This window comes from Oxyura jamaicensis, chromosome 26 (assembly GCF_011077185.1).
Source record: "Oxyura jamaicensis isolate SHBP4307 breed ruddy duck chromosome 26, BPBGC_Ojam_1.0, whole genome shotgun sequence".
In the NCBI taxonomy this organism is placed as follows: domain Eukaryota; kingdom Metazoa; phylum Chordata; class Aves; order Anseriformes; family Anatidae; genus Oxyura; species Oxyura jamaicensis.
In genome coordinates, this window is record NC_048918.1 from 2436192 (window position 1) to 2458757 (window position 22566).

At 53.7% G+C, this 22566-nt stretch overlaps 1 protein-coding gene across 14 annotated transcripts in view; it reads right to left on the minus strand.

Moving 5' to 3' along the window:
- Positions 1-5226: 5226 nt before the first annotated feature.
- Positions 5227-22566, minus strand: part of PPP1R12B (protein phosphatase 1 regulatory subunit 12B) — a 116073-nt gene continuing 98733 nt past the window's right edge. For 3 of the 14 annotated variants that reach the window (XM_035347307.1, XM_035347319.1, XM_035347318.1), the window contains 6 exons: positions 18591-18607; positions 17978-18131; positions 16774-16878; positions 16447-16500; positions 14914-14964; positions 5227-5700 (listed from right to left, as the gene is read on the minus strand). In XM_035347307.1, the coding sequence (XP_035203198.1) occupies positions 5614-5700; positions 14914-14964; positions 16447-16500; positions 16774-16878; positions 17978-18131; positions 18591-18607 (468 nt within the window). In that variant the 3' untranslated portion in view covers positions 5227-5613. Of the gene's footprint in view, positions 5701-9497; positions 9679-11420; positions 14457-14547; positions 14616-14913; positions 14965-16446; positions 16501-16773; positions 16879-17977; positions 18132-18590; positions 18608-22566 lie in introns of those variants that run through there. The other 11 variants (XM_035347316.1, XM_035347317.1, XM_035347306.1 and 8 more) reach the window with 10 other exon arrangements.

Genomic DNA, 22566 nt, shown 5'->3' on the forward strand with positions numbered 1-22566 from the left:
ACACACATGTACACACATGTACACACACGTACACACACGTACACACATGTACACACACGTACACACCACGGGCACACCCCACACCCACCCCTGCACCCCCCACATGCCCCCAGCCCACCCGCACCCCAGCCCCGCCGCACCTCGCCTGCCGCCTGCAGGTTTCCATTTGGACTCTTTAAGCCTCGGGGAGGGGGGGGAAGAGGGAAACTGTGACTTTAATACGTTTTATTTATTTTTAATGTTAATAAAAAAGGGGAAAGCAACCAACATATTTAAAGCCATCTGCGCTGCCTCTGACCCCCCTCTCCCCCCCCCCCTTTAGCGGTGTAGTTAACTGTATGGAGACATAGCTGTATATACCACGAGCAGTGCATGCGCTGCAGCCGCCTGTAACCAGCAGCATGCTCCCAGCCGAGCGCGGCGCTGCACGCTCAGCCCCGCACCGCCGGCACCTCCGTGCCCGACCAGCGAGGCGGGGTCGGCGACGAACCAAACTCATTGCCTGAGTGCTCTCCACCAGCCCGGTTATTCCCCCCGCCCTCCCCCTGAAAATAACGAATTAAATCACGCAAAAGAAGAAAATAACGCCAAGAAGCAAAGCATGCCAAGCCAGTCCAGCCAGCGGAGGGTGAGCCGTCACCGACGCAGCCGTGACTTCCATGTGTGTCTTGTTCCTGTGTCTCGTCGCGTTTATACCATGGCCGGGTAGCGGCAACATCGTGGCTTCGGCGTCCTGTGTCGCGTTGGTGCATTTCACCGTCAGAGCAACTTTAGAAGCCATATTAGACCACGGCGTGCCGGGGCCCCGCGAGGATGGGCCCGCCGGTGAGCCGTGCTCCCCTTTTTCCCCCATGTGTCCACGGCCCCCTCGTTTTGTGGGGCTCGGCGGCGGAGCCGGGGTGCCAGGACGAGCCGTGTCAGCCGCCGGCTTGGTGGCCGTTGCGCGGGGGCAGCGGCACCGGGGACTTCCCGCGGTGGCATTTCTGCAGCAGAAAGGTTGGGACAAGGCGGAGATCTGGTGGTGAAAGGGCTCTCGTGAGCAGTTGCAGGGCTCTGCTGGGGGCTGCCGGCCGCAAGGCACTGGTGCATTCGCTGCTGGGAGAAGCTGCTCCGTCCTCTCCTCGCCTCCCCTGCGGTGGAAGCCCAGCCGTGCCTGGGGACACCAGCTTCAGCCTCCCAGGGGAAAGGGAGTGAGTCCAAGCATCAAGCTCGGCTCTTCACCTTTTTCCCCCCAGCGCCGGGAGGAAAAAGCAGCGCCTTTGGGAGTCTCAGGGTCTCGTGGCTTCCTGCGGCGAAGGAAGACCCCCGGCCCCTGGCCCCCACACCCGTCCTGGCCTCTGCAGCGCTCGGCTCCGGCAGGAAGCTGCTTTTAAAGCCCCTTCCTCTTGTGTGGACTCTGTCGTTTCCGTCTCTGATCGTTGAATGGTTATTTTGTAATGATATCTGTCTCCTTATTAAAGAAACGAGCTGAAAGGAGCCCCACGTCCCTGCTGGTTTGGCTGCTGGGGGCTTGGGGAGGGGGCAGGCCCCATGGCCACAAGCGCGGGGACGAGGGAGGGACCAAGGGCAAGAGGGGTGCTCGGACATGGCAGGGATGTCCCGGGCCCTGGTGCCAGCCCCTGTCCCAGCCCCACGCTGGGCACCGAGCAGCTGGGAGGACGCCAGAGCTCCCCCCCAAACTCCTCGCCCCCAGCGCCTCCCATCCCATCCCTATGGCACGTGCCAGCGCCGAGCTCCTGCCCTGCCTCGCAGGGGCGCTGGGCACTCCAAACCCCGAGGGGCAGAGCTCACGGCTGCTCTGACCACCCCCACAGACCACACCGCTCACCCAGAGCTTTCTGGCAACCTCACCTGGGACAAAGGTTTGGAGACGTGGCTGCAGCACCCACGTCTTCGTTACGCGTTCGTCCTGACCGAAGTCCTGAGCAGGGCAAATACAAGGCTCGGAGATGGGCCTGCAGCGTGTCTCTGCCAGAAGCTGGCAAGAAAAGGGCACCATGCGTAGGTGCTTTGGGCAGCTCTCAGCTTCACAAACCCACCTAAGTCTTATTTCAGAACAGTTCCCGAACGCTGCCTCCCTGCCCGCGTCCCAAGAGGGCTCCCTCCTCTGTGCTGGTTGGGATGCGCCCGGCGGATCTTCTCCCCTCCCTCCTGGCCGGGGCAGGCGGCTCTGGGGACCTGCCTTCGTCTGAGCTTTCCCCAAAGACGCACGCAGGGGAGAGCTGCCCCTGCCCTCCCCGTGCTGTGCCTGCAGAGCATCTCTGCTTTTATAGACGGCGGACGCTGCCGCGCTACGGACACTTGGAGAAAAAGGAGGCGTTTTGCTGAACTGCCGGCAGCACCTTCCCTGCTCCAGAAAGATGGAGGCGAAGTCAGAGCTTCTATTTTATCAACTCTTATTTTATTCATTTATAAATACTGTTGTGTTTACAAGCATCATAGATGTGAATATTATTCCCAAACTTTCAAACACATAATACTTATAATACTATATAACAACAACCAGTAAAACAAATCATTCATCTCAGGGTTTGGAAGGCCACTCAAAGTTGCATAAAAATACATTCTCTCCCCATCTCGTAAGCTAGTCCTGCTTTCTCCAAGGAGTTTATTTACAAAGAGCCATCATCAAACCTGCAGCCACAACAGGCGGGTTCACCCCAAGCAATAAAAATGACTTCACCCCAAGCAATCGCTTAGAAAAAAAAAGCTTTTGTGTTCTCCAACGGAGCCCACGTCTGGCAAATGGTTCAAATAGGGATCAGTTTTAAAAACCGCTTTCTTTGCACTCTGTCCCCAGCGCAGAATGCACGGCATCCTACTCGCTACCTCCTCAGTGCTCTGGTTATGCCAGGCATTGCGAGGTGAGACCAAAATTCATTCTCACGGACCTGGTTTGCAGTTCCATCACCAAGTACTCACAGCTTTGGCTAGTCGGCACGACTGAACTGGTGGTGGGTCCTCCGCCCCGCTCGCGGCGTGGGAGGATAATCCAGTGCTCAGCAGACACTTCATCTAAAGTGGTTTGGCTTCGCCAGGTGCCGCGCAGAGGGATGAAGCCTTCTGCGCCCTTTGCTGCTCCTTAGGATAAAACGCAGCGAGCGTCCGGGTGGGAAGGGGGCAACACGTCAGTGCGGGATGGATTTGTCAGGTTGGGTTGAACCCTCTCCCTACACAGACACCGGGCTTCCTCCCGCTGCCAGGAACCTGCCTCGAGAGCAGGGTCCTCGGTCTGAGATCCTGCCCCTTGTCCCGCTGGGCACGCACAGCCCAGTGCTTGGGCCCCGGCACGCCTGGCAGGAGGAGGGGGGGCAGCACAGGGGGCCGGGCTCCTGCCCCCGTTAGGGACGAGAGAGCCCAGGTCTGGAGCGAGGGGTGGAGCACTGAGAAAACACCAAGAAATGCAGAAGTACTCGCATCAAGAGGGAACCAAGTGGGAACGGCGTGCAGAAAAAGCATTGACCGGATCTCAAGACTTAAAGCTGTTAAATATAGCAGGGTTAAAATGAAGTAATAATAATAATAATAAAAAAAGATGCCTGGCTTAGGCAGTGCTCTGCAGAAACCCTGATGCCGTTACCAGCTTTGGTCTCTTCCTCCCCAAAGCACAGCAGCAGAGGAAGGGCCTCAGTGTACCAGGAGGAGCGGCAGCTCGTGTCGCGCCCACGTAACTCCGCTGGCTGAAGAGCGGAGAAGGAGAAGCTCCGTGCAGAGCTGCCAGCGTTTGCAGGGCAGCTCCAGCAAGAGCCAGAGAGGTGGAAACAGGCAGGACGGGGAGGGGAAGGAAACAAAAGAGAGTTAAAAAGAAATGAAACAGAAAAAAAAAAAAACAACACCCAAGGGAGAGGCAAATACACGCGCTTTCTGAAGAAATAACCAGCAAAAGGTTCCAAAAAGCCCAGGACAGACCGAAAAATGTCACCCTGTTGAGCAAGCTCAAGTCATGCTCCCGATTCAGGTGTCTCCTCTCCGCTCCCAGCAGAGCCCCCCCGGCCCGGCAGAGCCGGGTGAGACTTGTGGCAACCTCCGAGTTGGGTGCCGGAGCCACACGGAGCGGGGAACTCCCAGGGCGAAGGGAACGAGAGGGGAAACGTGGGAGGAGATGGAAAGGGGGTTGCACCCAGCAAGAAGCGTGGTAGAGGGAAGGGGTCTTTCGGGGGGGGTCTGTTAAAAGGGGAAGCTCAAAGGGCTGAGACCAGGCCGCTGCTGCGACCGGCGTCGCACAGCACCCGGAGGAGTCGCTGTCTAAATGCCCACAGAGAGAACAATTTCAAACTGTTCTGAGTGCGTACACCAACAAAGGTTTTGGTTTTTGATTCTTTGAGGTTTCCTTCAAGGTCAAGGCTTATTGCAAGCTTTTGACAGATTAAAAGACTTTTGTCCTAGAGACGCAGCTGCCAGCGTGCCCAAGGGCAGCTCCCTCCTGCCCCTGGCACGGGGGCAGCCTCCCGAGGCATGCGGGAGGACGAGCGATCGCCGCTCCACCCTCCTCCGCCTCGAAACCGAGCTGCGCCGAGCTTTCCCACCGAGGGAAGGGTGGGTGGGACGGGACTCTGGCATTCCCCCTCTTGTCTCCGTTCCCCAGAAACAGAACTGCGTTCCGGTTGGTCAGCCTGATGCTGAAAACCAACGCAAGGAACCTGAAATACCCGACCAGACTCCTCTAGGGGCTCTGCCTCCACAGACGGCTGGCAGGACGATGCCCCGCACGCCGTTAGCACAGGGAGGCCGGTTCCTGGCGTGGGCACAGCTCCCTGCCACGTGATTCACAGCCGAATGCGTGTGAAGGCAGCAGAGGGTCTCTACCAGGTCAAGCTTCTCCTTCAGAAGGTTTGGCGAGTGTCTGAGGCTATCCCGAGAAGCAAGAGCCCGGAGGCAGCGAGCAGATGCCGCTGGCCGCAGAGCGCCGGGCAGGAGCCCCGGCGGATGCAGCGCGGGACGCCATCCCCCAGGCTGCGGGGGAGAGGCAGGGTGAGGGATGGGGGCCTCGTGCCGAGTCAGCACTCATTTTCTGAGCTCTTACTCTAAATAAAAAGGCTGGGTCTGCCGGGGCAAAAGGAGAACGAGGTCTCTGTGCAAAGCAGCCCGCTATAGAACTCGGCTCTGGTGGCTTTCACAGCACCGCTTTATGGCCGGAGTCCCACATCCCAGGGGGGCTGGTGCACATCTGCAGAGTCCCAGCCCACGTTCACGTTTCCCACCTAGAAAGGGCTTGGACGTGCCGGATTGGTTCTTCAGGCGTCACTTTTTAAAAGTAGAAGCTACCTACTCCAAACCGGAGTCCGATGCCATATACCGGGCTTCTGGAAGGAAAAGTTTTGGCAGCTCGAAACCAGTCCTTCTGTTTCTTCTCTTCTCCCTTGAATAAAATGTCCGAGATACCACAGCATGCTTGAATTAAAAACCGTAAAATGGCAGGGGGGTGTGTTGTGGGGGAAAAAAGGGCAGGAAGGGAATGTACAGCAAAGGGCAGGGCAAGGCAGGTGTGACGTTGATCCCATGGCTGAAATGCTTGCTGTACTTTTGACAGGAGGAAAAGAGGGGGTAGGGCTTGGTGCGGGGTTGGCAGCTCGTGTAGGACACCCCTCCTCGTCCTGCCTTCGCTCAGGCTTCCTATTTGGAGAGCTTGCTGATGACACGAATGAGCGCTCCGTTCTCGTCCTTCAGCCTTTGATTGTCCGACTTCAGCTCCGTCAAAATCTGCGCAAAGACAAAGAGAAGGCAGGGTTACAGCTCGGCGGGATGGCAAAAAAAGCCCTGCAGCTCCGGGGGAAACCAGGCGGGACGTCCCGGCCACGTCCCGGCGTGAGGGTGGCAGCGGGCTCGGCTCATGTCCTGCTCCCACGTGCAGCTCTCCTCCTGGTGCGCCTTCACCCGCCGTGCTCAGTGCCGCGGGGTGGCCACGAGTCCTGCGGGGTGGCCGTCGGATGTAGCCGTGGGCTGGAGGGGATCGAGCGGGGCCTCGAGCACAGCAAAGCCCCTGCGGGAAGCGGTGCCCCAGCCTCTGCGCTGGGGGAGCAGGACCCATTTCTGAGCTGTTTCAGCCCAAACCTGCTCCCAAAGGTTATTAGGGCTTGGCAGAAAACCATAAAGCATTTTTTTTTCCTGTATTCTTTTTCCCATTTGGCCAGGACTAGAGGGGAAAACAAAGGCCTGACATTTTTTCAGCTTTGGACTTCTAATTCAGGACGGGACCAAGCCTGCTTTGCAAAATCTCTTTAGCCTAAAAAATCTCTCTGGGATCCCACAGGTGTTTAATGTAAATGCTCGTGCCGTGGCAGAACACTCCAGAGCCACCTCCTTGGTGCTCCGCGTGTGTTTGATGCTGGGGCTGAAGCAGCAGCTGCGCCATGGCCAAAAGCCAGAGAGCTTTTCATCAGAAATTCAGGAAGAAAGAACTTCAACGAGACCTTTCCAGCATTTCTTCCTGGCCAAAAGGAAGGCCCTAAGCCTCTCGTTTCCCACGCTGCAGGTGGGTGTCCCTCCGAGAGCCCCTCCGAGGACAGCACTGCCCCAGGCGTGCGGAGCGAAGGGGCCCCAGCGCCGCCCACCCTGGGGTGTCCCCAAGGCACAGTCACACCGTGGGACCCCCGGCCACGGAGCGGAGCCACACCACGGCACAGGCACAGCATGAGCTCAGCCGTGACTCATCTTGGATCTTAGAGGAATTCCCCTGAAATGAAAGCCCCCTGCTGCTCCTTGGCAGAGCTGCACTGCCGTCTCCTTCCTCCTGAGCTGGGTTTTTAGCCCTGGCTCCAACCCAACGCCTCCCCAGCCCCTGTGGGCAGCCCCCCAGTGCCACCGCTCCAGACCGGGGGCAGACGCCAGCTCCCCCCCGCCCTGCTCAGGGCTCACTACGGGATTTCCCAGGGCCAGATGAAAGGCACCAGCCACCACCCAAGTGCCCAGGAGCCTGGGGAGATGGGGAAAGCATTTGCGGTCTCACTGCGCCCCTCCGTTTCCTCCCGAGCTTCGCCCAAGCCCCACGACAAAGCGCGCTGCCTCCCGTCCAGGGCACTGGAGGCGTTCAACCACCCGCTGAGGTCTGCAGATGGGCAGTGCCCGTCCCCTCTGTCACTGCCTAGGGTGACCCTGCAGGCTTGAAGGAGCCCAGCGCTCCAACAGGACGGTGCTTGGACATTCGGCCCCTTGATTTGGCAGAGAAAATCTGCCAGGTGTGCCCGTTAGCACCACCAGAGAGCAACCACCCCGGCTTTACAGCACGCTGGGAGCTCTGCTGGTGGCCGTGCTTCCTAAACATGCTCAGTGCAACCTTGGTGGTTTATCGGAAAAGGGAGGAAGGTAAATATGAGTAGAACAGGAGCTTCTTGAAAAGTTTCCTGGCTTTCACCCGATTCCATCGGTTTCCAGTGAAGCTTTCTGAAAGCTAAAAATCGGCCTTGTTAAATGGAATTCCTCCCAAGCTGTGGGCACTCAGGGCAGAGCAGCCTTGCAAAACAAGCTTCACGTGAGGCAGGCTGGTAATGCAAGGGCCTGGAAAATGAAGCTTTACAAACGTCTCTCTGGAAGCAGTAAGGAGGGGTGCAGCTCGGTGCGCAGGGTGCCGCGATGCTGAGGGCACCGCAGCGCCAGGGGCTCGGCCGAGCAGCTCTGCTCCGCACCGCCGCCACCGCTCCCTGTTAACTGTGGCACTGGAGAAGGTGACACTGCGGAAATGATGTGGGTTTGGGGAAATGAGGTTCTTTGAAAAGTGCCTCTGCAGTAACGCTGCCAGTTTATAATGGTGCCGTGACTGTAGGGCTGTGATGTCTGAGGACACCGGGGTGACAAGGCTTACAGGTAACAGTGACATCCCGGGCTAGACCTACGAGGGGTTGAAAAAGAAAACCAAACAGATGAGCTCACAGATAACACAGCTCTTCTCCAGCTCGGACACAAGCAGGGAGTTTCCAACCTAGAAGCAAGCGGGGGACGATCAGCCCGTCCATGTTTCAGCCAGCCTGCATGGGGACGGGGTGGGGGCACCCTGAGCAGGGGTGGCAGCAGGGGGAGAAGCGAAGATGCGATTACTGCCTCGCGGGAGAAGAGGGACAGCTGACTGCCAGCGTGTGCCACGTTATTCTGCGGGTCTGGAAGTGGTTTTGGTCAATTCTCCTTCTCAGATCTCAAAACACATCAGGAAAGAGATTGAGGGAAACTCCCTGCTTACGGGAACGCGGTGAGGCAGTGACAAGTTCAAGGATATTTTTACAGCTTCAAAGCAGGAAGCTGGTGGGATTGTTTCCTCTGCCCACCTGCACATAAGGTGGAACACCCCCTCTCGGTCAGCCCCCAGCACGCCGCTGATGAACACTTGGTCTTGCACTGAGACTCCCGGGAAGGGAAGCCCCAATTCCCCCGGTTAGTTCGTTTCCACGGTTAATCATCTTTGATATAATTTGTGTGCTAAGAATAGACTTTTTTGTACCTTAGTGCCACTTCCAGCCCGTTAGAGCATAGCGCTTCTATTTTATTTTTTCTTAAAAAAGAAAAAAAGCTGTGTCTGTAGGGGCCCAAATATCCCTACTAACCTGCAAAAGGCAGGTAGGGCCCGCAGAAAGGAGCACTTACAGCTTTATTTTAGCACCGAAGCAGCAAGAAGGGACGTAGTTTAACGGTGTGATGCGTATGGCAAAGCTACAGAAGGCTTGCCCTCGGATTTCAAACACTACGTTTTCTGCAGTGAATTTAAAACACCAGGTGAGAAAAGGAAACGCGGCCGGTCGGCCCCCTGCAGCTTGCCCTGCCTTGTAGCCAGGCCGCAGAAGGCAGAGGGGATGCTGCAGCTCTGAACTCAGACTGAAACACCTCACTAAGGTGAGGGAAGGAGCTTGTTTTCTTTGCTCAGCTGAGCGAGAGAAACTGCTGCAGACTGCCCAGTTTTAGAGTTTTTAAAAAATCCCCTTCCTGTCTAAAACCTGCATTTTTCATAACATTCTGAGAAATAGTTAGATTAATTCTGACTTTGCACAGTCCTGTCTGCTACGAGGCAGTTTCACTGCCCCAAGCCCAGTGACACTACGACCAGGCTCACCCCATAAACGCACCGACTTCGACGTGAGGCACTGGGAGGGGGATGCTGGCGCTGGTGCCACCCCGAAGGCATTTGGCCGTGCTAAGCCCCGGGGAAGCAGCCGACCTCCCGCTCCTCCGCAGCCACTTCAGCGCCATCCATGGGACTCCAAGCCTCGGCGTAAAGCAGGGAGCATGCCCTCCTGTTTCGCTGCTCAACGGGGAAAAAGGAAAAAGCAAAGCCTCCCCTCGCTGCGGGCGGGGAGGGAGGCGGCGGAGGTCAGCACCTGCCAAGCAGAGCGAGGGGCAGCAGAAGTGGAGGCAGCCGCCTGCGGCCAAGCCCTGCCTGCAGCCGGAGCAGGGCCAGCATGCTGCTGGCTGGCACGGGCTCCTCGGGCACATGCTGCTTCGAGCCCCAAGCTTCATCAGGCAGCCTGGGGGGCGGCGAGGCGGGGAGCAGCTCGGCCACGGGAGCGGAGACCTGCCTGGAAGAGTGGAAGAGGGAGGCGAGATGAGCCGGAGGGGAAGCGGCTACAGCTCCTCTGATTCGGAGGGCTTGGCGGGCAGTGAAAGCCTGGCTACGACCCGGGTCAGAGCCCTGTTCTCGGCCAGCAGCTGCTCATTCATCTGCCTCAGAGTGTGAATCTGTTTGAGCTGGTGGAGATTCTGCAGAGAGTGACAGGAGTGGACACAGAAATACAGAGAAAACACACCACGGAGACAAAAGGGCACAGAAAGGTGAATTTAGTCCACGAGCAGTAAAATAGAGAATAAAAGAAAAATTAGTAGCAGTGAGCGCTGGGTAGGCAGCGGCTCAGATGCATACGGAGAAAGCCTTACAACACGCTGAGGATATCTGGGACCCTTCCCTTTCTCCAGGGGCCCCCACAGCCTTTAGAAAGGTGCAATTCCTACCTCAAGGCAGTCTCTGGCTATTTTCTAACTTATCGAGGTGCAAGCTCCACCAGCACAGCCACAGACTTAATACTGAGCACTGTCACCGCTGACTTCGCACCTCCACGGGCTATGGAAGCACTGCTGGCAGCTGGGGATTTCTTTACGTCTCCTTTTCTTCACGTGTCTCCAAAAGCCAAAGCAGCCTGGTGTAGCAAAGAGCAACCAGAGCTCCATCGGCGATGTTATTTATGTACGAAGCACGTGCGAGTGTCACTGTCCTGCGGTGGATCACCCAGAAACGTCACCTCACAGCCCCCGTCCCTACGGCACCTGAACTCCTGGGTCTGCCCAGGTTTCGGTCCTGCCAGAAGGCGCGGGGCGTGTGGGTTTTTGTCCGTGTAACTCTGTCCAGATTCAACTCTACTCTGTCCCGAGGCTCAACGTATCTCTCATCTAGAAGTGCAAGGTTAAAACACTACAGCGCTTATTTTAACGACAGCAGTATGAATGACAGCATCTTAAAGAGAAGGCATTCGCAACACGGCATTTTTAGTCACGGAAGAAACACAAAGAGGAGCACAGGACGGTGCTGGAACCAAGCCTCCGAGGTGGGGCGAGCACAGTCACGGCTGTACAGGGGGACACACGACACGGAGGCAACGCAGAAGGCAAAGCAGGAAGACGGCAGAAGCTGTGCAGACATCACCATTTCTCATTCAAGGACGACATTTCCCCAGTGACACCGAAGCAAAACCGTACGTGGGGCATTTACAGCATTGTGGTGCCAGGGGCTGCCTCTTGGGCAGCATCCCATCCTTACCCCTGGCAGCTCATCCCTCAGGAACGGGGAAGCCTCTGCCACGAAGGAGGGGGTGCAGGCGCAGGGCAGCGGGAGGCAGGCAGGGGAACGCCCGCCAGAAGAGGAATTTTAAGTTCAAGTGAAGAAATCCCAGCCCACAGCAAAGCAGCTCCCGTCCTGCCTGCAAAGCGCCGTGCTGCCTGCGTCCTCCCCCTGCCTGCAGGGAGCTGGGTCCGTGGGGAAGGGAATTCCTTTCTGCCATTTAACCAACAGAAAGTGTTCAAAGGGAGTCGCCATCTGCAATAACGAAGCTGTCCTGAACCAGAAGAGCACTGGCAAACCTACGGTGAGAGGAGGAACTTCCACCTGATTGCACGGGAGGGAGCTGGCTGCAGATCCCCACAGAACTGCTGCACCCCAGGACATCCAGGACGTTTTGTTGGAGGGCTCATCCCTGTACAAACGAGAAGGAGCCCAGGAAGCCCCCACCCTGCAGCTCAACTCCAGCTACCCAAAAGCGCCGCCTTGGCTCCTCGTTAAGGAATGAAGACGCCTCATCCAAAAGCCTTGCAAAGCCAAAAGAAGCGATGCAGGTGAGTGCGAGGAGTCATGGAAAGGATGGGGGCTGAGCCCCCCCGGCTGCCCAAGCGATGAAGCCCCCCCCTGCCTCACCAGCCCTGGCCTTCGGCAGCGCAGTTCTGACACCAGATAGACCGGCAGGTCCTGAGACAGAGCCATGGGGCAGGAAAGCTCCCGGGACACCTCAGCGGGGACATTTGTCCCCAAATCCTGGCCACCATCCTGGTGGGCAGGCTGTTCTGCGCCCGGTGAGGACAGATGGACGTCACAGCTCAGGCCGTGGCTGTCCCGTCACCGACCGTCCCCAGGAGCTGCAGGGGGAACGCTCAGGCTGGAAGAGCCATCTCGTTTTGTGCTGTCCCGGATTACAAATGTTCTCCGTTTCCTTACGGGGAACTCAGCTGAGCATCTGGCTGGCAGAAAACGTCAAACATATGTCAACGGGGGTGCCGTGCTACGGGAGGTGGAAAGGATTGTGGTCATTTTAGAGGCCACCTCTACTTTTCCACACCAATACAGCACAAAACTGCAGCGTGGCGCGATCAGACGCAGCTCAGCCTCAGCACCCTGCCGCAGGAGATAAAAAGGATCACCTATGCACAAATGTGTGTGCGCTGCAGGTAGGACGGCTTTCTATTTATCATGCTCAAAGACACCTAGTGAAGGCTGGAAAGCTGGGCCTGAAGCCAAGGGCAAAGACCAGAATCTGGACGACACCGCTGTGATTGCTTATCACTCTGCTGGATACTTGGCTCACAGAAAGCAGGCTTCTCGGTTCAGCTGCACTTGCCTTCAATTACAGGATTTTGTGCCTGCAGCACTAGGGGAAATAAAAATGCCCAAAGCATGCACAATGTACAAAGCCAGGAGGTGCAGTGCTGCTACAGAATAAAGAAGCTTCTGTGACCTTCAAGGAAAATTGCTGTGTTAAGTTGGGACCTCAGGCACTTGGCACTGAATTCAGTTCAGTGCAAATGCTAATTTTCTTTCTCCTTCCTCAGCCAAGTTGCTTTATCTCCAGTCAAATTCTGCAGTCACTTAGGAAAATGCTGTACCACCCTGTCACCTTCCCAACAGCAGGCCCGCAGGAGCACCTCTAGCATCAAGGAGTTCTTTGAGATCACCGATTTCATCCTGTCCCTCTCCATTTCTTGACAGCTTCATCAGCGGTGGGTAAACTCATGGCAGGAACGAAGCTTTGTACCTCAAGCTCGGGCTGAAGTGCACAGCATTTGTGTCCCAGCAACCCAGGAGCTTTCTGTGACATTGCTGTGCCTCCTCTTCCACAGAAGTCAGCTGCTTTCACGTTGCTCCGGCCACACCTGAGGCACTGAGCTGGACAAAGACCAAGAGGCTGGACGCGAGCCAGGACGGACTGGTTCCATTCAAAGACTGGTGGGAAGAATCCTGAAAGCTGCAGTGTTAGTCAAGTGTCATAACCTGGCATGGTTGGTTATCTCCCCTTGCTGCTCTCCACCTTTAACAGAAACTGGTGGGTTCGTTTAAATTGCTTATTCCTTCTGATTCTGCTCGATAGCAATTCAATTAGCGAAAGTAGCAGGAATGCAAGTCCAGCCAGCATTAATAGTTTTGATTCCTGGCACTACTTACACACCAGGGATTAACGCAGATGTTCTGCAGAGGTTATCTCACTCTGCACAAACACAACTGAGCCGACTCTCCCACTTTAAGACGTGATGTAAGTGGACATGGAAAATCTGTTTTCCTCATGGACTTGTCCAGCTCAACGTTTTTATTGTCAGAGATTTCATACTCCTTTTTTTAAGTGGCTGTCACAAAAGAAATGTCGCAGCACACACAGGTACTCGGCGTTGTACTGGGTCTGGCTGGGATGGAGTTAACTTTTCCACCACAATTGCATCTTGAGGATTTGAAAAGGAAACACAATAGGACCTCAGAAGAGATACTTTCAAATTCCGTGTCTATTTATTCCACTAACAAAAGCCCATTTTGGTTGTTTAATGCAGTAGGAACACAGCAGGGAGCAAAGAGCAAGCATCACTCTTGAGGATCTGATAGCTCATTTCCAGGCAGACCACAGCCTGCTTTAGCTCATGTGCTGTCCCCAGCACTGACCAGCAGCTCCAGGGTAATACAAGAACACCTCGAACTTCTGGCAGTGCTTTTCCCAGTGCACCATCTTGGCCTCCATCAGCCTGCAGCTCCCAACTACCCGAACCAGAGGAGCTCTGGCAGCATCCAACAGTCCCTACAGGCCCCTTATGTCACTAATTGCTTTCTGAACCAATATAAATGCTCAGAACCGACAGACCACTAGAGGACACCAATTTGTCTTCTTACTCCAAGGACCGCGCTGGTTTGTGGAGTAATCTACAGAGCGAAAGAAACAACACAAAATGCTACCGCCTGTGTTTCCTCTTGAAGGGCCCATTTCTGTAATGATGGGGAGGTCTCTCTGGAGTTAAATGTTGCCACCTGTGGAGTGGACAAAGGACCTGAAATTCAGGCACAGTCAGTCCTTTCTCCTTCCCCTTCTAGCTAGCACATCCACACTTATTTTCTCCTCTTTGAAAGAAGAAGAGAGCCTTTGCAGTAAGACTCCACCAAATTGTTCTGCTGCTCACTGCAGCAGAAGACATAGCACAAGCCAGTGGGTCCTTCAAAGACTGGTAAATACACGAAGCTTGAAATAGAAAAATGAAGCTGGAACCTCCTGGAGGATGGCAGAAAATCATTTCCATCAGCGCACCGTGGTGAGAGAGCTCTCGGCTCTCATCCCCGAGTCTTTACAGTAGGTTGGTCCCACCTGGATCATGCTCAGAGGGAAGGGAAGCACAGGACACTGAGCAAAGAGGGGCATTCTGCGAACACGAGCATTAACGTACAGCGTACAATGATGTAACGCTGCAAAATCAGTGAGAAGGTTCAGGTGTACTGAGGCGGCCGACACTCTGCTTCCTGCTCTGCAGTGCTCCCCGCCAGCCCCATGCTCGCAGGGCATCCCAGCCATGGCAGGAGGCCACCGTCCTCCGAAGCAATGCCACGAGAGAGAGGGGAACGCGAAGGAGCGGTCAGTGGGGGACGTCCCGTGACAGTAAGCCATGCTGTACGTTTCATCAGGAAGCAAGTTCCTCTTTGCTGAAATCCATTCCAGGCTGACTTACTGCCACAGCCTTCCAGTGACATGCTTTAGGAAGGGAGCACAGAAATACAATCACTCTGTGGTTTTTTTTCCTGGCTAGTGTGCGTGATCTCAAAAGCCAGCTTTGTCTTCTTACCCATCCGGAGAGAACCGCACCGGCTTAACTTGGGCCGCAGACTAGCACAGAGGATCAGCAAACTGAAACTCATGGATGCCACAAAAGGTTAGTTTTAGAAAGCATTTAGGGAGAATAGCCTTCACAGTTCTCAGATCAAACAGCATAACAAATAAAACATATGGTGCAATCAGAGCAGTTTTATTCCTATTTCGTGTTTGGAGAACATAGCCATTAAATTCAGTTCCCTGTGCATAAAGGAACACACTCAGAGGTAACGAGTCCCCTCCCATGTATACTTTTAATATCCTATTCCTGGGTGACAATCCCCAAAGACATTAATACAAAGCATAAAAATTAGAATAGAGTGAATAGATTATTTCCTACCTTCATCTCCTCCTCCATTTCAGAGAGTTTCCGCTCCAGGGCTCGCTTCTCCTGTTTACAAGGATTCATAACAAAGATTGTCACACGGATTCAGGGGAAAAACTTGCAGCACATTTTCTTCTAAGGAAAAGTAAGAGTCTTATATATGAGCAGCCACTGAAAAGCATCTCAAAGCAATGTGCAGGTTACCAACCTGATCAGATGGGACACGGCAGCTGGTAAAGCAGCAGGTGATCCGTGCTGCGGCCCATTTAGGCGGACCTCTCAGCCCTGAGCTCTCTTCACTGAAACTATCCCGCTACATTTAGTGACCCCAGCTTTCAGGACTTTCTGATGAAATGTTATTTTGAGCTGTGCAGGTGAAGCCATGCAGGTAACCGTACCCCAACGTCCCCTGCTGCAAAGGAGATGATGACAAAACCTGCCGAGCCCACCAAATAGCAAACAGAGACCAGGGAAAGTTGTCTGGAAATCCTTCTTTTCCCAGATAAATTTAGGACTTTAGAGCTGCAAAACTGACTGACTGCTACAGCAGATTCTGGGAACCAACAGCACACAGGTACACAAAGTGCAGAAGCTGTCCTGAAGTCCTTACTGCCATCCTCACTGAGCAACGCTCTTTTCTCTCTGTCAGAACCCTGCATTTGTGCCTGCTGTGATCCTAATGCAACAAAAATAATGCAGAATGTTGCCCCGTCTTGGAAGCACCCCATATGGGTGGGAGATAGGATGTGGGGGTGAGCTCCCTCTGGTTGGGGATGTCCTGCTCAGGGCAGTGCTCTCACTGCCACATTTGTTTTTTTAAGGTATGTGCTGGGAGAATGTGAGATAATTGCCATCGGTTGAAGCAGGGGAGGTTCTGACTAGATACAAGATAAAAAGTTCACTCGGAGGATATTTAAGCACCACAACAAGGGGCCACAGCCGTGGAACCTCAACACTTGCAAATCTCCATGAAATGATAAGACAAAGCCCCGAGGAAGGTAGTTCAAATTCAGCACTAGCTGTGCCTGGCGGGTGGACTACAGAGCTCCCCGAGTCCCTTCTGACCTGACTGAAGGTCATTTAGGGCAGAGACAGCCACACGCTGCAAGGTCAGCTTAGCTTGCTGCAATAAATCTGCTCAGTTAGGAGGAAGGAGCATTCAGACGCTCAGATTTCCAGTATAATCGCGAGACAGACACCCAGCTGGTGTTGTGCTTTGCTCCCCTCTCTGCCCTGAAACTTTATTTACAAGGAACAATAATATTTTAAAGCATAATGGACCAACAGCCCCGCAGGACCATGCAATGCTATTTGTTGGTCTGTAGCTTCCCGTAACAAAAGAATGAGACCAGAGCATGGCTGATCTGCAAAGAGAGCAGAGAAGTCTCAGGCATTGACAAGGTCAGAACACAATTATCGCTGTGAACTGCTCTGCAAGGCAAAAGTATAACTTATCTCTTAATTAACACTTTCCTTCTAGAAATTGCTATGCCCTGCAGAGAAATTCAAGGCAAAGATCGCGACTCAGAAGAAAGCAGAGACACGTACCCTTTTCTCCATCTCCAGCATGCTAGACCGGTCAGAAGTTTTCTCCTGTTTCTGCTATGTAAATTAAAAATAGAAAGCTATTAAAACTGAGAGCATTTCACAGGATGCTGTACAAAGGCCTAGACAGCCTACAGAAGCACTTGCCCGAAGAAGCAGTCCTTAGAGGATCACTCACACCACACTTATTTCTGCAAAAATATACAAGTCCCCTCTGTAGCACCTTCCTTCCCATGAGCTAAACAAATCCCTTCCCGCACTGAAACATGTGGTGGCTTGTCACGGGCCAGTGCTCAGTTCCTCCGGTCTAGGAGTTGGTTTCTGCCTTACCTGGGCTGCTTTTTCCAACTTTGATTTGATGTCGGCCAACTCAAGCTGGGCTTCTTGCAGTTTTGACTTCAGCTTTTGATTTTCAGACAGGGCACTTTCATATAACTGAAATATCAAACCAAATATTTCCATTAACCAGGCTGCTCTTCAGCCAGTGCACAGACCCAGCTCTGCCACACCACTCCACGAGTCCTAGCACTGAGCAGAGGCAGCTGCGGGGTTTCCATCGCCCTCCCAGGTCGGTATAGTGGAAGGGCAAACAGGTCTACTTGGGATGCCCTACTTGCGAATCATGTGAATCAGGAAAACAGCTGGTTATTTTGTAGGGTGCTCACACACACAAGCCAAGAGGCAAAGAAAAGCGGTGCTTTGAATTCAGATAAACCACCAAGCATAATAAAGTACTAAGTTATGCATGCCTGGATGTTTCTAAACCTATGGTTCTGTTGTGCTTCCCAGAACAACACACCCTGCTTGCTCTTCTGTGCTTTTACTTCAATGAAGAGGAGAAAGGAACACAATTTTAGGGCACATGAAAATGGATTTTTTACTTTACTTCCTTCAAACCCACAGAATTTCCATCCCTGTATGAGGACAAACCGGGCATGCTGCCTGCCTCTTCTGGACAGCTGTGTTCATGAAGAAGAGTGGAGTGCTGCTTACTGCGGAAGGCTTTTCAGAGTCGTACTTTTTATTTCACTATTTGGGTCATCTTAAACTGGTTACTTCTCATATGGTCTGTGCACTGATACTAGATGTGTACATAAACCCTGAAGCCATGGCAGTCCATACTATTAGCTTTCAAGGATTATGTTGAAAGTTTCAGAAAAAAAATAATCTGGAGTGTTAGAACAGTAAAAAATAGTTCCGTTGGGTATGCATACTTGGGTCATGCTCGCAGTGCTCAGCAACATCTTTGCTTGCTCCTTCGCACATCCCTCCCAACATTTCTCCAGCCTCATTCCTCACTCCCCCTTCCCAGATATCTGCCTTTGCACGGTGTCCTTTCACCCCTTGTCCTTTTTCGACCCTCTGAAGAGCTGCTGCATTTGAAAAAGGCTAGAGTCATTTCCAAAGGCAATGGAAACAGAAAACGACAAGAAATTATTTTGCTCTTTCTTGCCAAAGACTCAGTGCAGGTTTCTGCAGCAACAGGCAGCTTCTAAGGTGCATGCACTGACAATAATCCATCTAAAAGCCCTACCTTTTTATAGTCCCTGTTACTCTCCTCTTCTGCTCTGCTGCTGAGGGCAGCTAACCGGTTCTCCCTCCGGGTGTAGGCACTGGAGCGGCTGGAGGCACGATCGCTGTAGGAGGAGGAGTCACTGGCAGTAGTAGGGTTTGTAGCTGCTTCCAACCTAAAATGCAAAGAGGATCTAGCACCATGGAGCAGCGACCACGGCGGGACTGCCTGTATGAGCCTGCCAGGCTGGGACTCGAGGCCGTGCACAGGCACTGGGACTTCTGAGCACGCTCCTGCGGCAGTGCAGTGCCTGAGGGCAGGGAGCACCAGCACTGAAACAACTGGGAAAAGTCCAGTGGGTATCAGCCCGAACCCCAACAGGGCAGTAACTTCCCATGCATCTCCCATCTGCATGGTGGGAATGGGCTCTGTTGCTAATGGGCACAGAGGGTTTGTCTCTCTGCAGGCTGGAAGCCTGCTGGCCCAAAAGTTCTGCTAAGGTAAGTACCCAATGGGCAGTAGCAGCTTCTGCTTATGCTATTGGTTTGAAGTACTGGGAACCCCTGAAGCCATAGAAAAAAGTACCACTGAGAAGTATGAAATAGAAAAAAAATCCAAGAAACAAAACTCTTACCTGGAAAGTCTTTCATGCTGAAGGGAGAAGGGAAAAAAAAAGAAAGAAAAATGGAATTAATAACCAGAAGAATTAACAGTTCAATTCAAGAATCACAGAGCTGCCACGTAGCAGCAGTTTGCTACCTCTGACACAAGGAGCAAGCTCACAACAAGCCACACAGCGCTACCTCCCACGCCCAAACTGTGATTCACCAATTCCTGCCTGAATCTTTTCAATTGCTTCTGCTGCTCTGAAGTACTTCGGATTTAACTTCTTTCCTTAACCTAAAAACTACTGAACCTTGATCTTTAAATCCTAGTTTCCAGAATTGAAATCCATTCCTCGGACCAAAACTAATCTATTATTTCCTTTTTAAATCAAATTATTCCTCTTGATTTTGATTGCTGTCCTATGCACGATGCGGGTGAGAGTGATTAATGGACCAGATGCACTGAGCTCTCTGCGTATTCACGCTGGATGTCTGAAAACCACAAACCACTTTTTCTCCACGGGCAGACACCTCCCCTACAAAGGCGAGCTTCACGACAACGAAGGGAACACAGCAGAGCTGCCCGAGGAAGGGAGATGAGCCCTCGCCAGCCAAAACGTTCGTCACACTGGTTGTAGTGTGGCTCAGGTTCTGCTTTCCCCATCGACATCCCAAGCGCCGCGGTGCAGCTCTCAGCTCTGTCATTGCTCATACACCAAAAATGACCTGGGCCAACTAATGCACAGGGGAGGTTACAGAAGAGTTTTGCTTGGCACTGTAACATCCTGCAGGGCCTGGCTGTGGTAAACCGCGGTTTTTAATGGGGTTTTCTGGACTGGACAGCTTTCTCCTCCAAATGCCAAAGTCAAACAGCAATAGCACAGGTGTCCTGCAGGATGCACCACACTCATCTAGCGCTTCCTTCCTGCAAGTTTCTCCATCTGGCAGATGTTTACTCAAACTGAAGGTGCAGTCTGATGCTTTTCCAGTCTCTTGAACTGGAAATTGAGCCCGATGTCCCGCTGCCAGTGTTATGAGCAGTGCTGTTTCTGCAAGCGAGCACAAACCACCTTCCAGTGCTACCAGCTATTTCCCTACAGCCTTTTTAATAAGCGAACACAAGAAGGACATTACAATGGAGGAGAGGGGTCAGGCTTCTGGTGCCCAGACGTGCTTGTGTTGTACTCTGTGCTGTTTAAATACACCACTAAGCCCAGCAGACAACGCCATGCCGGGTGGCCATCTGCTGCCCGTCCGGCCCCCAGCACGCAGGCCACAGACCCACTCCCGCACCCACCGATGCCTCCGATGGCCAGGCAGGTGTTGGGGACCAACAGGGAGGGTGGAGAAGCTGAGAACTGGGACCTGGAAGCTCTGCGATCAGAGAATGGCCGAGGTGGGAAGGGGTCTGGGGATCACCTGGTCCAGCCCCTGGCCCAGCAGGGTCACCCCGAGCACGCTGCGCAGGATGGCAGCCAGGCAGGGTTTGGGTATCTCCAGAGGAGACTGCACAAACTCTGGGCATCCTGTCCCAGGGCTGTCACCTCACAGCACAGAGCTGCCCCTCATATTGAGCCGGAACCTCCTGGGCTTCAGTCTGTGCCCGCTGCCTCTCGTCCTGTCTCTGGGCACAACTGAAGAGGCCGGCTCCATCCTGCCGACAGCATCCCCTCAGACATTTATACACACGGACGGGTCTCCCCTCAGCTTCTCTCCTCCAGGCTGAGCAGCCCCAGCTCTCTCGGCCTGTACCAGGGGTGCCCCAGGCCCCAGCACCCTCCTCAGGACTTGCTCCGTGTCCCTCGTGTCCTGGGGAGCCCAGCACTGGACACAATGCTCCAGGTGGGGCCTCAGTGGGGCTGAGCAGAGGGCAGGATCACCTCCCTTGACCTGCTGGCAACGCTTCCAAATGCAGCCCAGGTCACCGTTGGCCTTCATGGCCACAAGGCCATGACTGGAGGGCTGCACGGGCAAGTCCAGAGCAACAAGCTCTGCGCTTAGCCTGCCCCCAGAGCTGCCGCTGCTCGTCAGGACGCAGGAACGTGGTGACACACTGTGTGCTCCAAGTCATCCCACTTTTAATTCATCCTACCCTAACGCAACCCCGATCCCGGAATCCAGGAAGGAGCCTCCCGACAGGGTCTGCCATCAGGGCCGCCTGGAGGGCAGCCCTCCCTGGGACACCGCCGTTTGAGCCTCACGAAGGCTGTGAACCGAAGCAGCCCGGCACGTTCAAAGCCTCATTCAAGCACATTTAAACTGAAGCTGCTAAACCCAAAGCTCAAAAGGGACGAGCAAACCCTGCTGTTAATTAGCACGCCCTCCCTAGAGCTGTAGCAGCCAGTCTGGGTGCTGGCACGGGTCCTGAGCCACGGGCCCAGCCCCGGACTCCTTTATTGGCTCTAACCCCTCTCCAGGCAGGAAAGCACAAATTTTCTTTGCACCTCACGGGCTCTTGCCTGCTGCTGTCCCAGGGACATCCACCAAAAACCAGACACAAACAGCCCTGCTCCCAAACGAAGCTCAGAGCTGAGAAGTAGTCACCGTACGACCAGCCTCTTGGGCTGGGTATTGTTAGAAAGGTTCCCCGTTGTAAGCCACAAATGCCTTGGCCGAGATCTCTGGGGTCAGCAGAGCTCCTTACACTTGCCTCGTTAAGACGTGGCCCCAGCCTGCGGCCTGGCAGCTCCCCTGAAATTTTGGCCCAGCGACCCAGGCTCTGCGGTTCGGTGGGAGGGGGAATTAGGAAGTGATTAACAAGCCTCTTGCTGGAAGTTATTTGTGCACTTTATGCTAATCCCTTTCAGTGACAACTCCCCTTACAATGACAAACGGCTCGACAAGTAATCCACTTAATATCAAGCTTGCATTTATTCCAACAAACACACCTGCTAATGTATTTGAACAGTGCTGGGAAAGTCCACACGTGGCAGGGCAAGGCAGTGTGAAAACCGAGCAATAAAAGAAAAACCTGAGCAGGTTCCCAAGCAAGTCTGTGCACTTCCAGCAGGAGGAAAACGTCATTTTTGCCTTTTTTCCCCTCAAAGAAACAATCTCCAGAGGCAGAGAGAGCAGGGGTGTGCTTCTGCTAAGGAGGGGTGGGGTAAGACAGCATTAATTTAAAATAGGTATTACGAACAACAAAGGAAAAAAATAACAAACCAGGGTCTAGCTGATTGTATTGGAAAACCTCCCTGTGATGGGCACTGGGAAAAATTATTTCAGGTTGCAGCTGTCCCTGTCTCTCCATGGGGAGGGAGACACCAGTCAGGACCAGGGGACCTGCGGGCCCCGCTCCTGCCAGCACGTTGCAGCTTCCCTCCTACACTCTCCACCCTAGCACAGGGCACCTCTGGGGCTTCTTGAGCCAAAAGCTGGATTTTTCTTCATGCTCAGTGCTTTCTCTTTCCAGGAATTTGTCTCCTGTTGGGCTCATTTAAAGCTCTGGGTACCCCCAGCATCCTGCGGTGACAGGTTCCAAGAGACAGCCGAGCTGGGTGGAAACAAGTCGCTGTCTCGTGGTGGCCTGTGACCTGCAGGATCCTCTCCCTGTCCCTGGGCATCGCACGGCGCCGAGTTGTGGGAAATGTTTGCAGTCACAGTGCTCGGGAAAAGCCCGTGTCCTTCCCTCACCCTTCGATTTTCGGGTGCCTCTCACCATGTTGTTTCAGTTAAGTGGTATTTTTGTGACAAGGATGATTAAGTTGAGAGGAACTGGATGAAGCCTGGGTCTGGGAACAAGACATTATAGCCGCTGCTGGAAATAGCCCTGCTATAATGGAAGGTGCAAAACGGTTTTCATCAGCAGATCATTCCTCTGCTTGCTGTTACCTTCAGGGAAGGAAGGAATATTTATTTTATTTTAAATCAGTTTCTGGCTCAATATTTTCTTGAGTTTTGCACAAAGGCCAGTGCTGGTATTGCAAGGAAGAGCTTATCCCGTTCATTTTTTAAAATTATGATGGAAGAGGGGAAAAAAAAGCCTGAATGAGAAAAAACAACAAC